General features: G+C 36.2%; 1 protein-coding gene across 1 annotated transcript; it reads right to left on the bottom strand.

Moving 5' to 3' along the window:
• Window positions 1–12,812: 12,812 nt before the first annotated feature.
• On the bottom strand, window positions 12,813–19,661 carry LOC107903978 (putative potassium transporter 12). Its single transcript, XM_016830215.2, has 9 exons — window positions 18,806–19,661; window positions 17,958–18,186; window positions 17,611–17,859; window positions 16,515–16,565; window positions 15,835–16,095; window positions 15,413–15,465; window positions 15,196–15,310; window positions 14,807–15,061; window positions 12,813–14,107 (listed from the first exon to the last, which is right to left on the bottom strand). Exons 1-9 carry the CDS (start codon window positions 19,067–19,069, stop codon window positions 13,056–13,058), a joined length of 2,529 nt encoding a protein of 842 aa, XP_016685704.2. The 5' UTR covers window positions 19,070–19,661; the 3' UTR covers window positions 12,813–13,055.
• Window positions 19,662–21,893: the final 2,232 nt, after the last annotated feature.

Raw genomic sequence — 21,893 nt, 5'->3', positions numbered from 1 at the left:
CTTTGGAAATTCATTATAAATTAACCAGAGATAATTAGGAGTCATACCATATATGTATAGATTCCTCTCTGAGTCTAGTTTCTATAGAAACAAACGGCATCAGTATGGAAGTTCTGTACAGGGACATATCCAGGTCGTAATGCGCAAAGGTCAGTGTAGTCGACCCCAGTAACATGGGAGACTTTGACTAATAAACTGTACTAATTGGCCCAACCAAAAATTCTAGAAAAAAATATGTAGATGGGAATATGAGTCTAGTTTCAGGGAAAATTCACGGAACTGGATTTTGAGTTCCAGAGCTCAAGATATGATTTTTAAAGAGACTAGTACGCAGATTGACAGCTTGTCTGGAAAAATTTTAATAAGTGGTTTGAAGTCTGTTAACACCTCGTGTTCGACTCCGGCGACGGCCTCGGGTTCGGGGTGTTACACTTGATTGGTATCAGAGCTATGGTTTAGTCGGTTCTAGGACTACCATAGCGCGTATGAGTCTAGCTATACATGCCTTAATGTTAATGTTTAAATGTGTGATGACTTCTGACGGTTAAAATGTTTTTGTTTTGATTAGTAAATGGACCCCGGTGTAGAAGGAACCTTAGTGGATGACGTTGAGAGCGTAGCGGCTGCTCCTGCACAAGGGACGCCGCCTGTTGAACCTCAGTCATCTGCGAATAATCAAGGTGAGGGGGCTAAACAAGCCTTCTTTACCATGATGAATGAATGGGTCGCGCAGTATGCCCGAACCAATCCGGCTGTCCAACAATTCCCGAATTTGAATAATCCACCCCCGGAGCCAGTAATGCCATCAGTTACTGATCCTGTGAGGCTGAGTAAGCCACCTGTAGACTTGATTAGGAAGCGCGGGGCTGAGGAGTTCAGGGCCATAGTTACTGATGATGCTGAAAGGGCCGAGTTCTGGCTTGATAACACCATTCGGGTGTTTGATGAACTGTCATGCACACCCGATGAATGTCTAAAGTGTGCTATATCCTTGTTGCGGGACTCAGCCTACTATTGGTGGAGGACCCTGATTTCCATAGTCCCAAACGAACGAGTAACTTGGGACTTCTTTCAGACGGAATTTCGAAAGAAATATATTAGTCAACGGTTCATTGATCAAAAGCGTAAGGAATTCTTGGAACTCAAGCAAGGCCGTATGACAGTATCTGAATACGAACATGAATTCGTAAGACTCAGTAGGTATGCCCGGGAGTGTGTAGCTGATGAGGTTGCTATGTGCAAAAGATTCGAAGAAGGATTGAATGAGGATTTAAAGCTACTAATGGGTATTTTGGAAATAAAAGAATTCGTAACACTAGTCGAACGAGCCTGCAAGGCGGAAGAACTTGGAAAGGAGAAGAAGAAGGCTGAATTTGAAGCTAGAGACTACCGTAAAAGATCGACGGGTAAAGCCCCGTTCTCAGCCGTAAAGAAGTTCAGGGAGGACACTAATAAGTCGAGGACGACTGCGGGAATTTCCATCAGAGCAAGACCATCGACGGACTCCCGAGCTACTTCGGTAGCTAGTGTGGGCAATAATCGTCTAGAGAAACCTGAATGTCCCCAATGTGGAAGACGACACATAGGTGAATGTTGGGGTAAGTCTATTAACAGGGCCTGTTACGGATGCGGTTCGAAGGACCACTTCATTAGAGATTGCACGGAGCTTGATGAGAAGAATAAGATTCAAGGTGCAAGACCTAGTGGAGTGACAACTAGAGGTAGACCACCGAGAATTTTAGGAGGTAGGGGTGGTAGTCAGAGAGGGGCCTCTGATACGGCTGTTCGAGCCGAGAACCGCACTCCTGCTAGAGCATATGCCATCCGCGCACGAGAGGAGGCATCCTCCCCTGACGTCATCACTGGTACCTTCACTCTCTTTGATACTAATGTGATTGCATTGATTGACCCTGGCTCTACTCATTCATATGTATGTGAAACCTTAGCATCCAGTAAGACTCTACCTGTTGAGTCTACTGAGTTCGTAATTCGGGTGTCAAATCCCTTGGGTCGTTACGTGCTTGTCGACAAAGTGTGTAAGAGATGTCCCCCAGTAATTCGAGGTTCTTGTTTTTCGGCGGACTTGATGCTTTTGCCGTTTGATGAATTTGATGTTATTCTTGGTTTGGATTGGCTGACCGCACATGATGCGGTTGTAAATTGCAAAAGCAAGACTATTGATTTGAGGTGCGCAAATAACGAGGTAATCTGAGTTGAGTCTACGGATTTGAAGGGGTTGCCAGCTGTAATATCAGCAATGTTGGCCCAGAAATATGTAAGAAAAGGGTGCGAAGCATACCTTGCGTATGTACTTGATGATAAAGAATTAGAAAAGAAACCCGAATCTGTGCGGGTGGTTTGTGAATACCCGGATGTTTTTCCTGAAGAATTGCCGGGTTTGCCACCTGTTCGGGAGATAGAGTTTGGTATTGAGCTTGTACCTAGAACTGCGCCAATTTTGATAGCTCCGTATCGTATGGCACTAACCGAGTTAAAAGAGTTGAAAGCTCAGTTGCAAGAATTGACGGATAGAGGTTTCGCTCGACCAAGTTTCTCACCTTGGGGTGCACCAGTATTGTTTGTGAAAAAGAAGGACGGAACCATGAGGTTGTGCATTGACTACGTCAACTGAATAAAGTGACGATAAAGAACAAATATCCGTTGCCGCGCATCGATGATTTGTTCGACCAACTGAAGGGAGCCACAGTGTTCTCGAAAATAGATTTGAGATCGGGCTATTATCAGTTGCGAATTCGAGATTCGGACATACCCAAAACTTCCTTCAGAACGAGATATGGTCACTACGAATTCTTAGTGATGCCGTTTGGGCTCACTAATGCCCCTGCGGTATTTATGGATTTGATGAATCAGATCTTCAGACCATATTTGGATCGGTTCGTAGTTGTGTTCATTGATGACATCTTGGTCCATTCAAGAGATGAGACTGAACATGCTGAACACCTGAGATTAGTGTTGCAAATTTTGCGGGATAAGCAGTTATATGCTAAGTTCAGTAAGTGTGAGTTCTGGTTAAGAGAGGTTAGCTTCTTGGGTCATGTGGTATCCGCATCGGGTATTCGAGTTGACCCGAACAAAATCTCAGCCATACTTAACTGGAAACCTTCGAGAAATATTACTGAGGTTCGGAGCTTTTTGGGGCTCGCCGGTTATTACCGACGATTTGTCAAAGGTTTCTCGATGATAGCCACACCAATGACGAAGCTACTTCAAAAGGATGTTAAGTTCGAATGGACGGAGAAATGTCAGAAAAGTTTCGATCAACTGAAAACTTATTTGACTGAAGCTCCAATTTTAGTGCAACCTGAATCAGGCAAAGAGTTTGTCATTTATAGTGACGCATCCCTACTCGGTTTGGGTCGCGTATTGATGCAAGAAGGTCGAGTTGTGGCCTATGCGTCGAGACAATTGAAGCCACACGAGAGAAATTATCCGACCCATGATCTCGAACTAGCTGCCATCGTATTTGCTTTGAAAATATGGCGACATTATTTGTTTGGCGAAAAGTGCCATGTATTTTCGGATCACAAAAGTCTCAAATATTTGATGACTCAAAGAGACTTAAAACTGCGACAAAGACGTTGGCTTGAGTTGTTGAAAGATTACGAGCTTGTCATTGATTACCACCCGGGAAAGGCTAATGTGGTTGCGGACGCCTTAAGCCGGAAATCGCTGTTTGCTTTACGAGCGATGAATGTGCACTTGTCTGTTCTACCCGACAATGTGTTAGTAGCTGAATTAAAAGCCAAACCATTGTTGATTCATCAAATTCGTGAAGCCCAGAAAGTTGATGATGAATTGGTTGCAAAACGGGCTGAGTGTGTCCTGAACAAGGAATCGGAGTTTCGAATGGATGATGATGATTGTTTGAGGTTTAGAAGTCGCTTGTGTGTTCCAAGGAATTCGGAACTTATTTCAATGATTTTGAATGAGGCTCATAGTGGCCGAATGTCTATCCACCCGGGTAGTACTAAAATGTACAACGATCTGAAACGTCAGTTTTGGTGGCATGGTATGAAACGAGACATCTCTGACTTTGTTTCGATATGCTTAATATGTCAACAAGTGAAAGCAGAACATCAAGTGCCTTCAGGATTACTTCAGCCGATCATGATACCCGAGTGGAAATGGGATCGAGTCACAATGGACTTTGTGTCCGGGCTGCCATTGTCAGCAAGTAAGAAGGATGCGATTTGGGTTGTTGTCGATCGGCTGACTAAGTCGGCTCACTTTATCCCTGTATGTACGGATTTTTCATTGGATAAACTAGCCGAATTGTATGTTTCTCAGATTGTGAGATTACATGGAGTACCTATTTCTATCGTGTCGGATAGAGATCCGAGATTCACCTCGCGATTTTGGAAGAAATTGCAAGAAGCTTTGGGTACCAAGCTGCATTTTAGCACCGCTTTTCATCCCCAAACCGATGGTCAATCCGAGCGGATAATTCAGATACTCGAGGATATGCTGAGATGCTGCATCCTTGAGTTTAGTGGTTCATGGGAACGGTATGTACCTTTGATTGAATTCGCTTACAACAATAGTTTTCAATCAAGTATTAAGATGGCACCTTACGAGGCTTTGTACGGTCGTAAATGCCGTACACCATTGTTTTGGACCGAGCTCGGTGAAAGTAAAGTTTTCGGAGTTGATTTGATTAAAGATGACGAACAGAAAGTAAAGGTAATCCGCGAAAGTCTGAAGGCAGCCACAGATCGTCAGAAATCGTATGCGGATCTGAAACGAAAGGACATTGAATATCAGGTTGGGGATAAAGTGTTCCTTAAAGTTTCGCCTTGGAAAAAGGTACTTAGGTTTGGCCGTAAGGGCAAGTTGAGCCCGAGATTCATTGGGCCGTACGAAATCTCCGAACGAGTGGGGCTAGTTGCGTATAGATTGATTTTGCCCCCTGAGCTTGAAAAGATTCACGATGTCTTTCATGTTTCGATGCTTCGACGCTATCGATCTGATCCGTCGCATATAATTAGCCCATCAGAGGTTGAAATTCAAGCCGATATGAGTTATGAAGAAGAACCGATACGTATCCTAGCTCGTGAAGTGAAGGAGTTGCGAAACAAAAGGGTTCCGTTAGTGAAGGTGTTATGGCTCAAACATGGGATCGAGGAAGCTACTTGGGAAACTGAGAGCTCGATGAAAGAATGATACCCAAACCTATTTACCGGTAAGATTTTCGGGGACGAAAATTTCTTAAGTGGGGGAGAGTTGTGACAGCCCTAATTCGACCCTAGTCGGAATGTGGTTTCGGGACCACAAAACCGAGTCATAAAATTTAGTTAAAATTTTATTTGCATATCTTATATGTGTGATAGTACTTGTACAAAAATTTGATGTTTTAATTTTATATTAGGAATGTGAATTTTGCTTGAAAGGATCTAGTTGAAAGACTTGGAAAATTATGATAGGTAAATAAGTAAGGACCAAATAGTATTAAAGTGGGAAAGTGTTGTCCTTGCATGTCAAATTAGCCAAACTAAAGCATAGTGGCCGGCCATGCTATGGGTGGAAACATGTCTCCAACATGTTATGCTAGTGATGTATGTTAAGAAAAATAAAATAATGAGCATGGTGATTAAATAATGAAAGGAAGGGTGATGAAAAAAAAATAATATGGTCTCATCCATACCCCCTTGTTGCCGTGAATTGAAGAAAGAAAACAAAAAAAAAGTGTTCATTCTTGAACATCCTTGGCCGAATAGAGGAAAGAAAGGAAAGGGAAAAGCTTGAGAAAATCGGCTATGGTGGTTTGCTAGACTAAGGTATGTTTGATGTTGTCCTTGAGATGCATGCATGTTTTAGTAATTGACTTGAGTTCTAAATAGCCCATGTTCAAATCTTGAATCTTGTTGGTAACATGAGCAATCGGTCATGAGAAAGTGTTCAAGAAATGGTTGTTGTTCATGTTATTTGGATGAGAAATGGTGAGTTTTGTTGTTTCATGTTAAAGTTAGGTGAATGATGATAGAGGAGTGTTTGAACTATAAAAAGAATCGGCTACCTTGTTATGAGCTAGGGCCGAATGTGAGTTTGGTTGTGTTTGAATATTACATGCTTGGTAGAATGGTGGATGAAGGTGCCGAATGTATGTTGGATTGATAGAGTCTCCAAATTGATTTTATGTGTGTATGCATGACCGAATATACGTGGTCACATGAGTAAGGAAATGAGTTATTTGATATGTGGTAAAAGTTAAGTACTAAATCGAAGGTTGCTAAAATTGCCATTTCTTTAGCCGAATATGTGTTTGATCAATGAAGGAATTGTTGAAGAATATAGGTGAACTTGGTGAGAGTATTCGGCTTAGTGTATAAATGATATAAAGATTTTAGGAAATTGTTTTGGTTAGGTGTATGTATGATTAAGTATATTCGGCAATATACTTAAAGTGGGTACATGATATTACATTATAATTATTGAGCTTAAGTATATGGATATGTGTATATGTGGTCATATAATGACATTTTGGTTTGAAAATTTAATGATATGTGATTGCCGAATGTGATAAATAAATTCATGTTATTGGGTTAAATATTGAATACTCTTGTTTGTATTATTTAAGCTCAAGAACCTAAAGGAGAGGCGTCCAACAAGGGGAAATCGAAGGTCATCGAGTAGCCGACTCGGAATTATTTTACCCAACATAAAGTAAGTCATTAAGCATATAGTTGGTATTAATTCAAATGGTCATAACGTTTATGTAATGATGCTGAATGGAATGAATAAATATATAAATATGCATGTACGTATGTGATGATGAAAGTGTTGAATGAAAAGAAAAGAGGTGAGATGTTTTGAGTTGTTGATCTCGGCACTAAATGTGCGGGTATAAACATTTATGACCATGAGATTGGCGCTACGTGTGCGGGTTTAAATTGTGCAGCACTAAGTGTGCGAATTGACTATGTAGCACTAAGTGTGCGAGTTTGATTATGTAGCACTAAGTGTGCGAGTTTGACTATGTAGCACTAAGTGTGCGAGTTTGATTATGTAGCACTAGGTGTGCGAGCTGATTATATAGCACTGAGTGTGCGGACTTAATATGTTCTTGAATCATTATGGGCACTAAGTGTGCGACGCTATTGAGTCGATCACGGACAGCGGATCGGGTAAGTATCTTGAGCTCATGGCTAATAGGTGCTATGTCTATATTTGGAGTTGAGCTTGGTAAGTTTGAACCCATGTGACGAATATACTTGAAGTCACGTACATAAGATTTATCGTGGAATGGGTGAAAGGCCGTTTAGTTGTATGATTGTAACGAAAATAAAATGATTTATGAAAATGCCTCGAATATCCTATTGATGAGTATATGGAATGTGAATGCATGATTTGGTATGAGATTGAACCGATAGGTCGGAGGAACTATGGTATGGTTCGGTATGGATGGAGTAACTAGCCTCGTTCCATTTTGTTTCCTCTTGTGATAATGTTATTAATGGATGGTAGTGTATTGCTTATGACTTACTGAGTTATAAACTCACTCGGTGTTTCCTTGTCACCTATTCTAGGTTTCTTGGACCCGTCTCTTTTTGCGTGGTCGGGCCGTCATCGAAGTCATCACACCGGATAGCAAGTTTTGGTACTTTCTTCTTAGTTGGCTTAGGAGAACATTTCGGCATGTATAGGCTATTATGTTGTGTTTGAACTTTGGTATGTAATCTTTTAGCCATGCGAAAATGGCATAAATGTTCAGTTGGATTTGGATTCATACGTTAGGTCGCAAATCTTGATAATTCGACCTTTTTATGCCATACGTCATGGTTGATTATTTTGGTGTTAAAATTCATGATATGGCAATAGTGTAGTAGGGGGAAGTTTGACAATGATTAGCCTTTGGCATGGTTAGTCATGATCATAATTTGTGATATGCATGATGAATTATTAGTTAGATCAAGGAGTAAACACGAAGTGGGCATAGTTGCTTTCGTAACAGATGCTGGCAGCAGCAGTGACATGAGATTGAAAAATCACTAAAAATAGTAGGAGTGGAATTAATTGATGAATAAATTATGTAATCGAAGTTCGATGAGTCTATTTTCATATAGAAGTAACGAAAGGATCATATGGACAGTATGTTAAGAGATAATCAGGTTCTCGTGGGACAGGGCCAGAACGGTTTCTGGATTTCCTGCTCCGACTTTGGAAATTCATTATAAATTAACTAGAGATAATTAGGAGTCATACCATATATGTATAGATTCCTCTCTGAGTCTAGTTTCTATAGAAACAAACAGCATCAGTATGGAAGTTCTGTACAGGGAGATATCCAGGTCGTAATGCGCAAAGGTCAGTGTAGTCAACCCCAGTAACATGGGAGACTTTGACTAATAAACTGTACTAATTGGCCCAACCAAAAATTCTAGAAAAAAATATGTAGATGGGAATATGAGTCTAGTTTCAGGGAAAATTCACGGAACTGGATTTTGAGTTCCAGAGCTCAAGATATGATTTTTAAAGAGACTAGTACGCAGATTGACAGCTTGTCTGGAAAAATTTTAATAAGTGGTTTGAAGTTTGTTAACACCTCGTGTTCGGCTCCGGCGACTGCCTCGGGTTCGGGGTGTTACAAACTCAATAGGTGTCCCTTGCAATTTATTGCAAGCTGAACTTTAATTTAATTAAACTCATCTTAGTTAATAATTGAGTTGCTAGACTTTATTTTTTTATTAAACTCATTTTAATTAATTAATTGCTGGAATAAATGCTTATCTTAGTTTATTTAATTGCTGGAATAACTTATTGTTAAATATGTTTAATTACAGTTTATTAAATTAAGTTAAGTGTTTACAGTTTATTAATTACGCTTATTTAGTGTGTTTTAATGTGTTTTAATGTGTTTGTTAATAAATTCTTGTAGGTGACTATTTAGTTGGAATCAGTTATGTACAAGGGCTATTACAAAGTGATAAATGCGACTATTCAGCTGGAATTGGCTACATACAAGGGGCTATTACAACAATTAAAGGAGAGCAATATGCATCATTAAAATTCGGCAGCCTCTCCATCTTCTCCAAGGAGTTATTCAAGAATAGCAATGGACAAAGGAGTGATTACAAATTCCATAACTGATTGCCTCTTTAAGAACACTCCATGGTCTGTTTGTGTGCCCAAAAATATCATGAATGTTTTTGGTGTCTATTCGACTATCCAAGGGAGAATTTAAAGCTTATCCTAAACTCTTTGGCTGGTCAAAAATGAAAGCATTCAAGCTTATTAAATCAGCTGAATTAGAACATTAAATCTTATTGATAGTTGCTATTACTTAGGCCTAGAATTTCAAGAGTTGTGCTTAGTGATTAAGTTTTATTTCAGCTCATTATTAGCTCATTTAAGCTGAACAATTGTGACTTTTCAGCTAGGCCTTATCTAGCACTATAAATACTTATAATCAGCTCATTGTAAGGGACTTTTTGCCAAATTTATGCTTAAACTGAAACTTGTGAGATTTCCAACTCTCCTAGTTCACTTCAAGACTGAATTGACTTGTCAAGTTTTCTTGTTGCGTCATTCTTTCTTTTGTTTAAACCGAATTTATCACCTTTTTTTTGGTGTGGCGTTCATATACCTTTGGTTTCTATCACTTTTGATAGCGAGTCAAGGTCCTTGCTGTTTGTTAGTATTTTTTTGAAAACCGTAAATCACCTAAGAGCCATTTTGAGACTCGGGTCAACAATCCAATATTGTTGGTTCATTCTCGGTCTTAGTCAAAATATCCATTATTTACTTAACCATTTTACCTACTACCATTGTTTGAAGTCATTTATCCTATTTTGTTTCGTTTAACCCCGAGACGAACTTATCCTTACTCAATTCACGATCAAGCAATCTAAACTGCTCGAATAATTTCGAAATGAGTTCGTATCATGATTGCAACTAAGTGTTTTGTTTTCAATAAAGTCATGATTGCTTAAATCTGTTGGTGTTAGAATGCTTTGATTTTTATAGTTTAGTTTATTTAATTATGTTAAAGGTATTATGTGCTTTCAATCTATTTGCTTATGCAAGTAAAATAATGACTATATTTCTTATGCATTATGTATGTAAAGTAATGATTGAATTAATTAATTAATATAATCCAAGTTTTAATTAATTGAAAAAATACTTGTATGGTCTATGTTTAATTAATTAGGGATTAAGTTTGTAATAACACCAAAACTATTATTACCTTACATAACCCTGTAAAATGTTTTGTTTATGAAATTATATGTGTATTAAACATAGAAATATGCTAGATAGACTTAGTAATTAGATTAAAGTTAGTAAATGATCGACTTGCCACAAAATCTTCGTAACATTTTTTAACCGTGCTTAAATAAATCTAAGTTTAGAAAGTAGATTATTCTAACACAAGCATGCTATTGTGATAATTCTTAAAAGCTTGTATATTTTCTGTCTTTATTTTATTTTGCATACTTAGGTAATTTTTAGTTAATTAAATTAGTTAGTCAATCCACTCTTACTTGCTTGCATCATATTTTAATCTATATTATTTTCACCACCAATTTGTTTAAGTTATAATTTTTCTCAAAGAATTTCTTATACAGTCCGTGTGGAGATCATATTCTATATTTATCACTTTATTGTCAACGATTGTGTACACTTGCACATTTCGTTGAACCAACGTTGCATGCTGGTGTTGTGACACTACAATCATCCTTCGTATTCTTTGGCTTGAAATGGCACCCTGCACACTCAAGTAACACATTAGTCATCTCGAGGTCCGAGTTGGCATAAAGGGTCGTCGAAACACTAGAAAATGCGTAAAAACGCTTATTTTACTAATAATTAAATCTAAACTATTGAAACGGAAAGTGCATTAAAATAACATAAAATGACTAAAAAACAAACTCATTAAGTGCCGAAAGGTACCTAATTTGTCACAAAAAATTGTGGCAAGCCAATTATCCTATAATCAACTATATATTTGTAATTAAAAATGCATATAAATTCATTATCAACATAATTAGTTAAAAAATCATGCCTTTGAGAACATTGGCCTTGGCTTCGACCATCATTCCTACATATTTTTCAACATTTTGATTGCCTTTTCTCCTTGAAGTCCATTTCGTTGCAGATTTTAGTTGATTAAGGACTAATTTGTAGATCTCTCTATCGTTTGGCTTGCAATACTCCTCATTTAGGAGTGGTTCAAACTCATGTAGATAAACATGGAACCTAATTTCAAATCTGCTAACATTGCCAACATGTTGTATGCGATCAACATGAATCTTGGTGCAAGCAGTAACCCTATACGAGCATAAGTAATGTTGCACCTAAAAAACGCCCACAAAAACATCACCTCTCACTAAGACCGACTTTAAACCAACTTGGTGGCAACTCTCGTGCTAGTTAAACCAAGTTCTGAACCTTCCATACGTGATATGGAGAAATCCTTAATAAGATTGGTCTTAGCTTTTTAAGTATCCTTAATAAAAACTGCCCTATGTCCATCATTGCAACTTGTTCCTTTACATCTATAAAAAGCTTGACCAACTTGAAGTACTTTGAATCAATTACATTAATATATTTAACATGATTTTTTGTCATGAGTATAGCATTGGCCTCCATCATTAGACTAAGCTCATTTCTCCTTCAAGATTTATCCGGCTCATTTCTTCAAGTCTATCATTACATTAGTTAAAACTAAAATGGAAATCAACGTAATTGGAGTCTAGTTAAAATGTACTTTTAAAATAAATATATATATATTCAAAAGTAAAAATATGAAAATATGTTTGATACTTATTCTTATAATTGAAACATGAGAAGTAAAATTAAAATTAAAATTTTTACCTATATGGAGTCAAACTAGTGTCATGGATTTGACATATAAAATTTGTTTAAATAAATAATATTTTAAATTTAATAAAGTAAAAAAATAAATGAATCTTTTTTTTTTCCAATTTGTAAAATATTTTTAATAAAAAGAATGAAAAAAATTTTATTTTCTAAAAAATCAACTTTTAAACTTTCAACCAAAGACAAAACATTCTCTTAATTTTTCTTACTTCTCACAAATTTTCATTTTTCAAATATCAATGTTCCAACCAACCATACGGTAGAGCTTTCTTAACTTAGTAAACAAAGTTACATGGTTAAAAAAATATATCACGATTTGGGAATCAAATAATTATAATTTATCTTTTAAAAAATATTATACTCTAAAAATTCATGAGTTAAAAATGAAATCAATTTGTTTTTTAATAGAATAATATTAATAACACGAACCGCTCAAATATGACTAAACAATGATAAAACCTAAATAAGATTTATATTTTACTAAAATATGTCATTAATCCTTCGTAAATTTTATTTTTAAAAATTTAGTCCATTAATTTTTCAAATTTTAAAATTTAAATCCAACTGTTAATACTGTTAAAATTATTTTGTTAAATTTAAATTCATTTTTTATTTACATTGCTATCAAGTAAATCTTTTTTCTACTTCAAAATATCGCACTAGTAAATTTAACAACAAAATTTAATATTAACAATTGAATATAAATTTTGAAATCTAAATAATAGAGGGACTAAAAATGCCTATAAATAAAAGTACAATAATTAAATTTCAAATTATTGAAAAGTATAAAAACCTATGTCGCAATTTTATACCATGCTTAAAACCACAAATAACTCCTCACCTTAAATAAGAGGATAAATGCATTCGAATCTAAATATCTTGTTCTAACAATAATACCTATATCAATGAGCAAATAACTTACCTTCACAAATGTCTTGTTTCCATCCTTACCCCGCACAATCTCAATGATAACGAGCTAAGAGCAATGAGGAATAACTTTATTAAAGCTGAAACAGTGGATCAAAATGACAGAAAGACGAATGCCAGAAATAGGTCAACATAAATTTTCACTGACAGCCAATCATGATGTACAAATATTCTACCATTCTTGGCTTAATCCTCAAACTTATCGAGAGTAGATGAACAATATTTGAACAGGAAATGGCCGGGGTGCATCAGCCAAAAAAAAAATGGCAGCTTTTTTATGGATGGAAAAATCATCAGACCATGTATGTCATACCTACCTGCAAGATATTCATGTGCGGTACGCTCATATTTGCGGCCCCGGCTCGACAGTTTCTCCTTAGGAATGCATAGAGGTAGTTTATGACGAGTTTCTTGAGGAAAAATGAGTTCTTTTTGGCTCTCACATCTCCATGTGCCAGGAAATATGTAAACCCAGAATCGATTGCTTCTCGCAATGCTGAAAGCTCATATTCCAAACTTGGATCTATTTCTGATGACATGATGCTAGAAGGCAACGCTGCTGAAGCAGCTTCTGAGTTGGATGTTTCTGCTTCTTCTGATCTCGTGCCAAGCATCAATGGGACTTTAAGCTCCTCATTATCAGGAACATCCCTGGTACTGTAATCCCTTGAGCTCACCGAAACACTATCAAGATCCATTTCCTGCAAACCACTCTCCAAGGCAAGCTCTTGAGCTTCTTTTCGCAAGAAATTCTCGAGGCTTTGAACCAAAAGTTGCTCAAATGCATGATGATCCTCCTTTCGTATATCTTTGTAACCATATCTAGCAATACACCTAAACATATGGTAGTCTTTCGGGCAAACTCTTCGGAAAAGAAATCTCTCCTCCTGTGGGACCACAGGAATAGGGACGTATTTGATGCAAACAAACACAATAGTAGAATGGATGGCAGGCAGGCTAAGTAGAAACTGCCCGAATATCGAGGGAATGCCATGTACAAGCTCATTGTATAACAAACCAATCCCCGGAGTTCTCACAGTCCCAAGTGTAGAGCCGAGTTCAAGCATGAAGTCCATGGATATTTTCTCTCTGACCTCACTCTGGTACTTCAACACACTGCCATAGTTCCAAATGTACATCACAGAGAGAAAGAAACTAGCAAAAACGAGTGGAAGCCAACCTCCCTCTAAGACTTTGGAAAGAACAGCAGAGAAGTAGATAAGCTCTATTGATCCAAATACGAGCGGAAAGCACAAAGCCATAAACAAATTGGTCTGCCATATTAAAAGCATTACAAGTGTCACCAATGTGGTCGTGACCAACATAACACCAACTTCGGCTATGCCTGCAAAAACAATTTAGATGGGCATCAGAGAAGCAACCATCATAAGATTAGACTAGAAGCTATTAGCTTTATGAGCTCCTTCCTTGTTCATGAATCATTATGATTTTAGGTGGAAAGTGCCGTATCAGTATTTCTACTCAATAGCATAACAATAATACGATGTTTTAGAATCAATTAAGCATTAGATTTGACAAAAAACTATACAGCGAAATATAACATTAAGTGTTGGGATAGACAGCAATCAAATAAATAAAAACAAATAAGAATCCAAAACAAAGTGGGAGTTATTGCGCTACGATGACATGAGAAAGTATCAAGAGAGGAAAATAGCAACCATTTGTTAATGACCAATTATAAATCTCAAGCTCAAAAATATAGAATTGCAATGTTTACACTAAAAAATCTGTAAATCAGAAACTATGCAAATACATGTGAAACACAATCAATCTATATTAGAGTAAAAACTCCGAAGCTGCATATATCATTAATAAAAGTAATAGTATATTTCCCGAGTCTGCCAGAAAAGACACTTAAAGGGTACCCAAAGAGCATGTAAAAGCAAGGGATCCTTCTTAACATTGTAAAAAAACATTAAGAAAAGGAACTATCATTTTTTTGAATGAACCAAAAGGACACTTTCCGGGAATGAGAGGAGCAAAGAGGAGAGAAAGAGGGGTTGATGTAAGAGAAGTTGCTAACCATATGCATTGGCGATATCAGTGGTACTGCGGAAGATGGAAACAACAACTACACACATGATCATCAAAAACCAATTTATCACAGGGATATAAATTTGGCCCATCAGTTTCCTCGAGGTGTGAATTATCTTCATTCTTGGGAAGCAACCAAGAGCCATAGACTGCTTGACACATGAAAATGTAGCAGATATCATTGCTTGGCTAGCAATCATAGCAGCAAGTGTAGCTATCACGAAAACTGGCCAGAAAAGGCTCTCTGTTTGTTCATAAGAAGCAAAATATAATGTGTCAAAACCAGCACCAAGCAAAAACCAAAATTTCCTGATTATAGTATTTGAAAAATAAATGAAATGGCCGAAGAAGATAAGCAGCACATCGGGCAACAGTAACCTGGAACAGAATCATAGAAAATTCTATCTGAAGACTCAGGGTATTTCATTAGAAACGCAGCCTGGCCCATGTATGCGAGGAGAAGACAGGGAAACACTACAAAGGTAAAGGCAATCTGAAAAGGGAATACAATTTTGTTATAAGAGTCATTTAGTGAATGGGAAAGCCAAGGTCATTCTTCAAGAAAGTGCTAAGATGAATTAATAGAAGAGCCAACCTGTATGGCTGGTACAGAGAAATGCCCTAAATCAGCAAACATCGCTTCAGCTCCTGTAATAACAAATAAGCATGTTATGCTACTAAAAGAGGGTTATACACTACAACTTCATATGGAGAAGTTGCTCACTCAAACATTAAAAAAAAGTATAGTGTAATATTTTTTTCAGGTTATAAAAGTATATTCATATAAATCAACAAAATTTTAAGGGCTTCAAGAAAAGTATTTGCAGGGTGATATTCTCTAGCATGTGCATCTTTCGCATTCCACTAGGGCATCATCAATATATATAATTTCATCTGCACTTGAAGCGCGATCGTTTTTGCAGATTTTCAACATTCAATTATTCCTAATGACATGACCTTTATGACAATAATCACTACTTCAATGCTAAAGGTCTAATATTTAAAAGCATACTGCACCTGTAATGCACAGAATGCAACCTCCAAGAGCAGACCATGCATCTTTGCTGTTCTTCTTGAAGAAAAAATAAATATAAGCTGGATTGACTGCCTTGATAACTGTAATATCATACTTCACTAGATTGTAAATTCCTATTGAACCCAGAGAGAAGAACCACAAAGCAAGAGCGGGAGCAAACGAGAAACCAACTTTACTGGTTCCAAACTGTTGTATGCTGAACAATGCCACAAGGATTACAATTGAAAAAACAACCACCGCAGCTGTGAACAAATAGATAAATGAAGGTAAACGTTAATGTTCATCAATGAAAAACCAAATTAGTTTATATGCTAAAGCTTGAATCATTATTTATTAGATAAGAATTGCCTTGTATCATGTTGCACATGTAATAAGAACCAGTATCCAGTGGGTAATACAATATTCAGCCAAGTAGAAAGTCATTTAGAATCAAACTAAAGGCTCCTCAACTTCCCCCAACCATCAAGATGCTCCTTCAAATAAATATAAGAATACACACAAGTACCTTATGGAAGAGAAGAAACAATGGAATCATATGGTGGGTGCCTTATGCCCCTATTCTCCATCTACTAGAAATACTTTTTCAGTTCTTTTATAGAAGATGGCACTTAATGAACCATAAATATTTTATATGAAACCAAAGCAAATGAAAAGTACCCACTTGTATCAAAGCCTTTTACTGCACCCTGAAGACCACTTACAGCAGACATAACTGCAATAGAAAGTAATTACAAAATCTAATATTAGTATTAGCTCGGGCAAGATGGTGCACATAGCTAACTTAGCAGCAGCTAAAATTAGGAGCACTACAGCAAGAAAAAGAAAAACCCATACAAAAAATGCCAATCAATTCTATCAAGCAGAGAAAGTAACATCATTTCGCCAATTCAACTACCAAAGAACAAGAGCAAAAATTTGGTTTGCTGTTTGATAGGCAAGTGGAAATTAACTCAGACATGCAAGTAGAAGACTTCAAGTTCCTTACCATGCTTAGGCTACCAAAATATCAAAGCCATAGCTGCAGTTCTCTGACCTTACAGTGAGCAATTGCACAGTAAACACCAAACTTATTTAACTATTGGATATCAATGAAATGTCCTAGGGAACTTTACAATTCGTTTCAACAAAGATGCATAAGCAGAGTAGAACTTAACTACATGTAAACCCAGGCCAGGGAACCTTGTTCACAGAAAAGGTTGTAAAGTCTTTATCTTAAAATTCAACTTAAGCTTCAGATTCAACACATTTCAAGGTTTGAATATCCTCCAATAAAACTTGCAAGAAATTATCTTGTCTATATAATTGCAGAATTTGCAAACCGATTCTCCGTAAGGAATCCATTATGCTCCAATACTCACATTACATGGATGACCCTCCAAATGATGTCTACTAAAGATAATAGAAGCTTGCTCTCTTCATAGCATATTAAAATTTTGAGGTCTGCCCCAACAACTGTCACATGGAACTAATGGACTGTATCAAATCTTTTTCATTTTCTAAGGTAGAATCTATTAAGTTATTCAACCATGAGTTACAAAGCATTTTCTTGAATCACATGAATTAGAAGAAGCTGCCATACTTAAGACATCATGAAATCTAAATAGTTGTGAGACAAATTTTAATGCAACTAACAAAGACAACATTCAGGTTCAAAGCATCAAATACCAGTCACAGAAAAAGCAAAGACAGAAATTGCAATACTTGTTTAAAATTTGATTTTGTTAACTTAAATGGAAGATTGGTACACATCTATCTACCTGATATTGCGGGGGTCAGAATACCATCCCCTATGACCATGGAAGTTCCCATCAAGACCAATAGCAACAGGAGGGTCTTCAAGGATGATCTCCTTTCCAAAGTCTCTTTTATGCTTAAAGCCCTTTCTAACTCTGGAGTAGGCAGTTTGAGCCTAAAACTTGATATCTGTTCATCTGCCGGTTGACGATTTGGCAGCATGTTGACCTTCGCATACCTGCAAATCAGTGAGTACAAAGCAAAGGTTCCCCCTACAATTGCATCAATTTATATGTTAACATGTATATGATCTTCAAAATATCCAGTAAAAAGTATGGAGAATAAGAGGATTACTATGAAAAGCCCTTACCCTCCCCATTATCATTGGCTTTAAGCACTACAAACACGTATTTTACCAAGGGGAGTAGAGCTATTGTATACATCACCAGTGATAAAGCACCCAAGATATCCACTTCTGATTCTATTTTGACTTTGCTGAAGACATCACTGAAAACATACAAAGGGCTTGTGCCCATGTCACCATACACAACCCCGAGTGTTTGAAAGGCCAATGCAAGAGTGCGCCAAGTGGATATGTCCTGATTGATTAAAGTACTACATTTTAGTAAGAGAATATAGTTGAGCTTAATGGAAATAAGTTCATTCGCAAAAATGACAAAACAATTCTTTTAAGTTATTGAAGACACTATAAGGTCCGTAGTTGACTTTCAATGACAGAAATACATGCATTCTCAGTATAAAAAGCTAATCACTAACGAAAGAAAAACAACTTGTATAATTCCCTAGCTATAGTCTGTTGGACCCTAATCATTTTCTCCTCTAGAAAGTAAAGGTTTAGGTACTAATTCCTCTCAACCGTTGATCGAAAGACACTATTTTCTCTATATACCAACAAGAAAAAACTTGCCCAAATTTGTAGTCCATATAAAAGTCATAAATGAGCCAAGTTGAGCCAAATGAATATAACAGAAACTTGAGGACCCTTCAATCACAGCACTTGCTAGAGCAATGAGTCTAATGAATCTCTTCCCACTGCTGAACTCATTTATATATCAGAAGAGTATATATCAGAAGTTGAAAAATAGAGCTGTTCCAAGAATTAACATTGAAGAGTAAAAGAAACAAAAAGCATTATCATATGCAAATATCTTCGAAGTGCAGAATCTTCACGAAATGGAGATAAAACAAATTCAATACCTTAGGGTGGTGACCATGAGTACCAGCAATCTCCATGGCTTCAACATCAAATGAATCAACTCTTTTGGGCTTCTTAACCAGTCTCCTCCTCAAAGATCCATACCCTTCTTTGGCTTCGTTATCATCAAACAATGACAAAGGAGGTGACTCTGAGTCCACCTCACTACCATCCACCCACCTTGACTCGTTCACCCCTCCACCACTGAAAGTTCTACCCCTCAGTCTCACGCGGCTACTCTCTTCAATCCGATCTTCTTCTTCCATATCCCCTCGAATACCCACTTCAAAAAGGGCCTCCTTGTCTGTAAAAAGACTTCCTTTTTTTCTGGAGGATAAGATAAGAAAAGCCTCAGCCAATCAAATCTTTGTGAAGAAAAAAGAAAATACTACCCTTCGTATGTCTAGTGCTTCTTCTTCAGTCTCAGGATTCAGTCTCCTGTTTTCTCCTAAGGTCAATAACTTGATATGGGGGTGTTGTTCTTAACTCCTTCAGTGGGTCCCCTTCTGAACTTATTGCAGAGACCAGAGCAATTATTAGTTAGGATAGGACAGCAAAGGCTACTAAATATAATTTTTAAGAATAAAAGGATATACACGGCTAAGTTCAATGTTTTTTTTTTTTTTTGCCGGGGGATTACTTTTTCGTGGGAGTCTGACACAATGTAATTAAGGGATGCCAAGAATTTCAGACAAAAAAAAAAGGAAGAATGTAACTGTTGAGTAGGATGATTATTACAAGTAATGTTAAGCGTTGCTGTCTTGGCTGGCTTTTGGTGACGATGAAAGGATTAAGGCAATCAACGACTCATTGAGTTATTTGTTTTATATTCTGGGTTTTGTGCTAAAAAAAAGGTCATGTTCAAAATTCGATTTATTTCAATTTTAATTTAATCGCAGTGTTTTGATGATAAACACAAAGAAACGACCTTCCAGTATAACCTATAAAAGGAATGCTATTGGCGGATAATTGCAGCAATGGTGGGACAAAGACAAATTTATGTTTCCTTCCTTACTCCACATGCTACATCTTAAACCTAATGGTTCATTTGAACGAGGGTGGGATACATTTCGATAATATTAAAATAGTGACTGCAGTAAAATTAATTACTTTAAAGATGAAATTAGATATTATAATAATAAAATTAAAATTAATTAATTACAATTGTTATGATGAGGTGAGAATAAAAATAATAAGGATATTAAATGAAAATATGTATTAATATAAATAATAAATTATCCTTTGTCTAAAATTGAAAATTTGTTTGATCAACTTGAAAGTTTTCAAAAGAGTATTTGATGGTCACTAAACTAACTATAAATACGACTAAGGCAAGCGCATCTATCGAACAATAGTATAGTTATGGTGAGTAGGGAATATTGTATCCACGAGGACTAAAAGTACTAGTAATTACCGTTTTTCTATTATTTAGCCGACAAATTGGGGTGATTGTTTTTAATCTAAATTTACTAATCTAATTTAACTAAGAAAGACAATACTCAGGAAAGAATCCACCTAGACTTCACATACTATTCTAAATCTGAATTAAACGATTTATTCACTTGTTCTCTATAACAGTACGTTTTTCAGTGAAATCGAAACAGTGGTTTCGGGATCACAAATCTGAGTCAGGAAGAAATTTTATTTTAATATTAATGCATGGTCTGCATTATGATAGGAAAGACGTATGAAAATTTTGATAAGAAAATTTTACTGATTTCATGTTTAATTGTCAGTAAGGACTAAATTGTATAAAGTGCAAAAGTTGAATTCTATTAGCTAGAGGGATTAAATAGCTATAGAATTCAAAATTTGAGGTCCTTGTAAGGAAAATAGACCATTAAGAGAAGTTAGTAGATATTTATGATGATTCATCCATGGAAATTTAAGAAAAGAAAAGGACTAAATTGGAAAGTGGGAAAAATAAAAGATGATAGTTAATTAAAAGATAAAAGTATCATTTTATATCATCATCTTCCCCAAAATTTTCTATGGAAACCCTAATTAAGAGAGAACTTCAAGCAAGCTTAATTGCGTAAGTAATCATGTCACCTTTTTAGAAATTTTTACATTTCCTAGATCATAATAACTTAATCTATCTATTTTGGGGATCAATTTGCAAAGTTATCAAAGTATTAAAATTTTTCCATGGATAAGTATGCTAAAATTTTGAAATTTATGGTAAAAAATGAAAGGTTGTTGATAGATAAACAACTTTTGTAAATGAAATTTTCATGAAATTGTGATTTAGGGATTTAATTAAAAAGATGTAAAATTCATGGAAAAATTCTGAATTTTGTGAAATACATGGACTGTTATTGTTATATGAAAAATTCAGTTAGTCTTGGAATAAGGATTAAATTGCATGAATTTCATTTTCTGATCCTAGTGATGAAATCGTCATTTATTAAAAGTATAGAGGCAAAATGGTAATTTTGCTTAGGATGTGAATTGGATTGAATTGAATATGAAATGTGTTAAATTGTTGTTAAATTCATTTATATAGATCCAGAAAGATCAAATAAAGAGTTAGATCAATGAAAAGAAAAAGTATCAGATTAGTAGATTTTCATATACGAGCAAGTGACGAGGTAAGTTCATGTAACTAAATTGTGTACATTTATATGTTTGAATTAAATGTTATATATGTGAATTTAATAATTTCCATGTATATGAAATTGATTAAATATTTGAAAATGCTCGATAAATGTTAAGTTCCGTTTGAACAAATGAAAATCGATAGATACAAGTTTCTCGTATTGATTGTAGTCCTGCATATGTTGTGGACACAACACAGCTCGGAAGAGCATCCTGTTATTAGTCATCTTAAGCTTCCCGTTATATTGTTCTTACAAGCTTCCCGTTAATAGCTCTTAGGAGCATCCCGATTGGGTGTGATCCTACATGTGTTGTGGACACACCACAGCTCTTATGAGCTTCCCGATTATGGCTCTTTGTGAGCTTCCTGATAAGGTTCACTTGAAATTCCCAATATTAAGCTATTTGGAGCTTCCTATTAATGGCTCTTCGGAGCTACCCGATATTGGCTCGCATGAGCTTTCTGAATATGGCTCTTATGAGCTTCCCATT

This window comes from Gossypium hirsutum, chromosome D05 (genome assembly GCF_007990345.1).
Source record: "Gossypium hirsutum isolate 1008001.06 chromosome D05, Gossypium_hirsutum_v2.1, whole genome shotgun sequence".
Taxonomy (NCBI): domain Eukaryota; kingdom Viridiplantae; phylum Streptophyta; class Magnoliopsida; order Malvales; family Malvaceae; genus Gossypium; species Gossypium hirsutum.
Note: the sequence above shows the minus strand (reverse complement) of the source record. Positions and strands in the feature narration are given on the sequence as shown.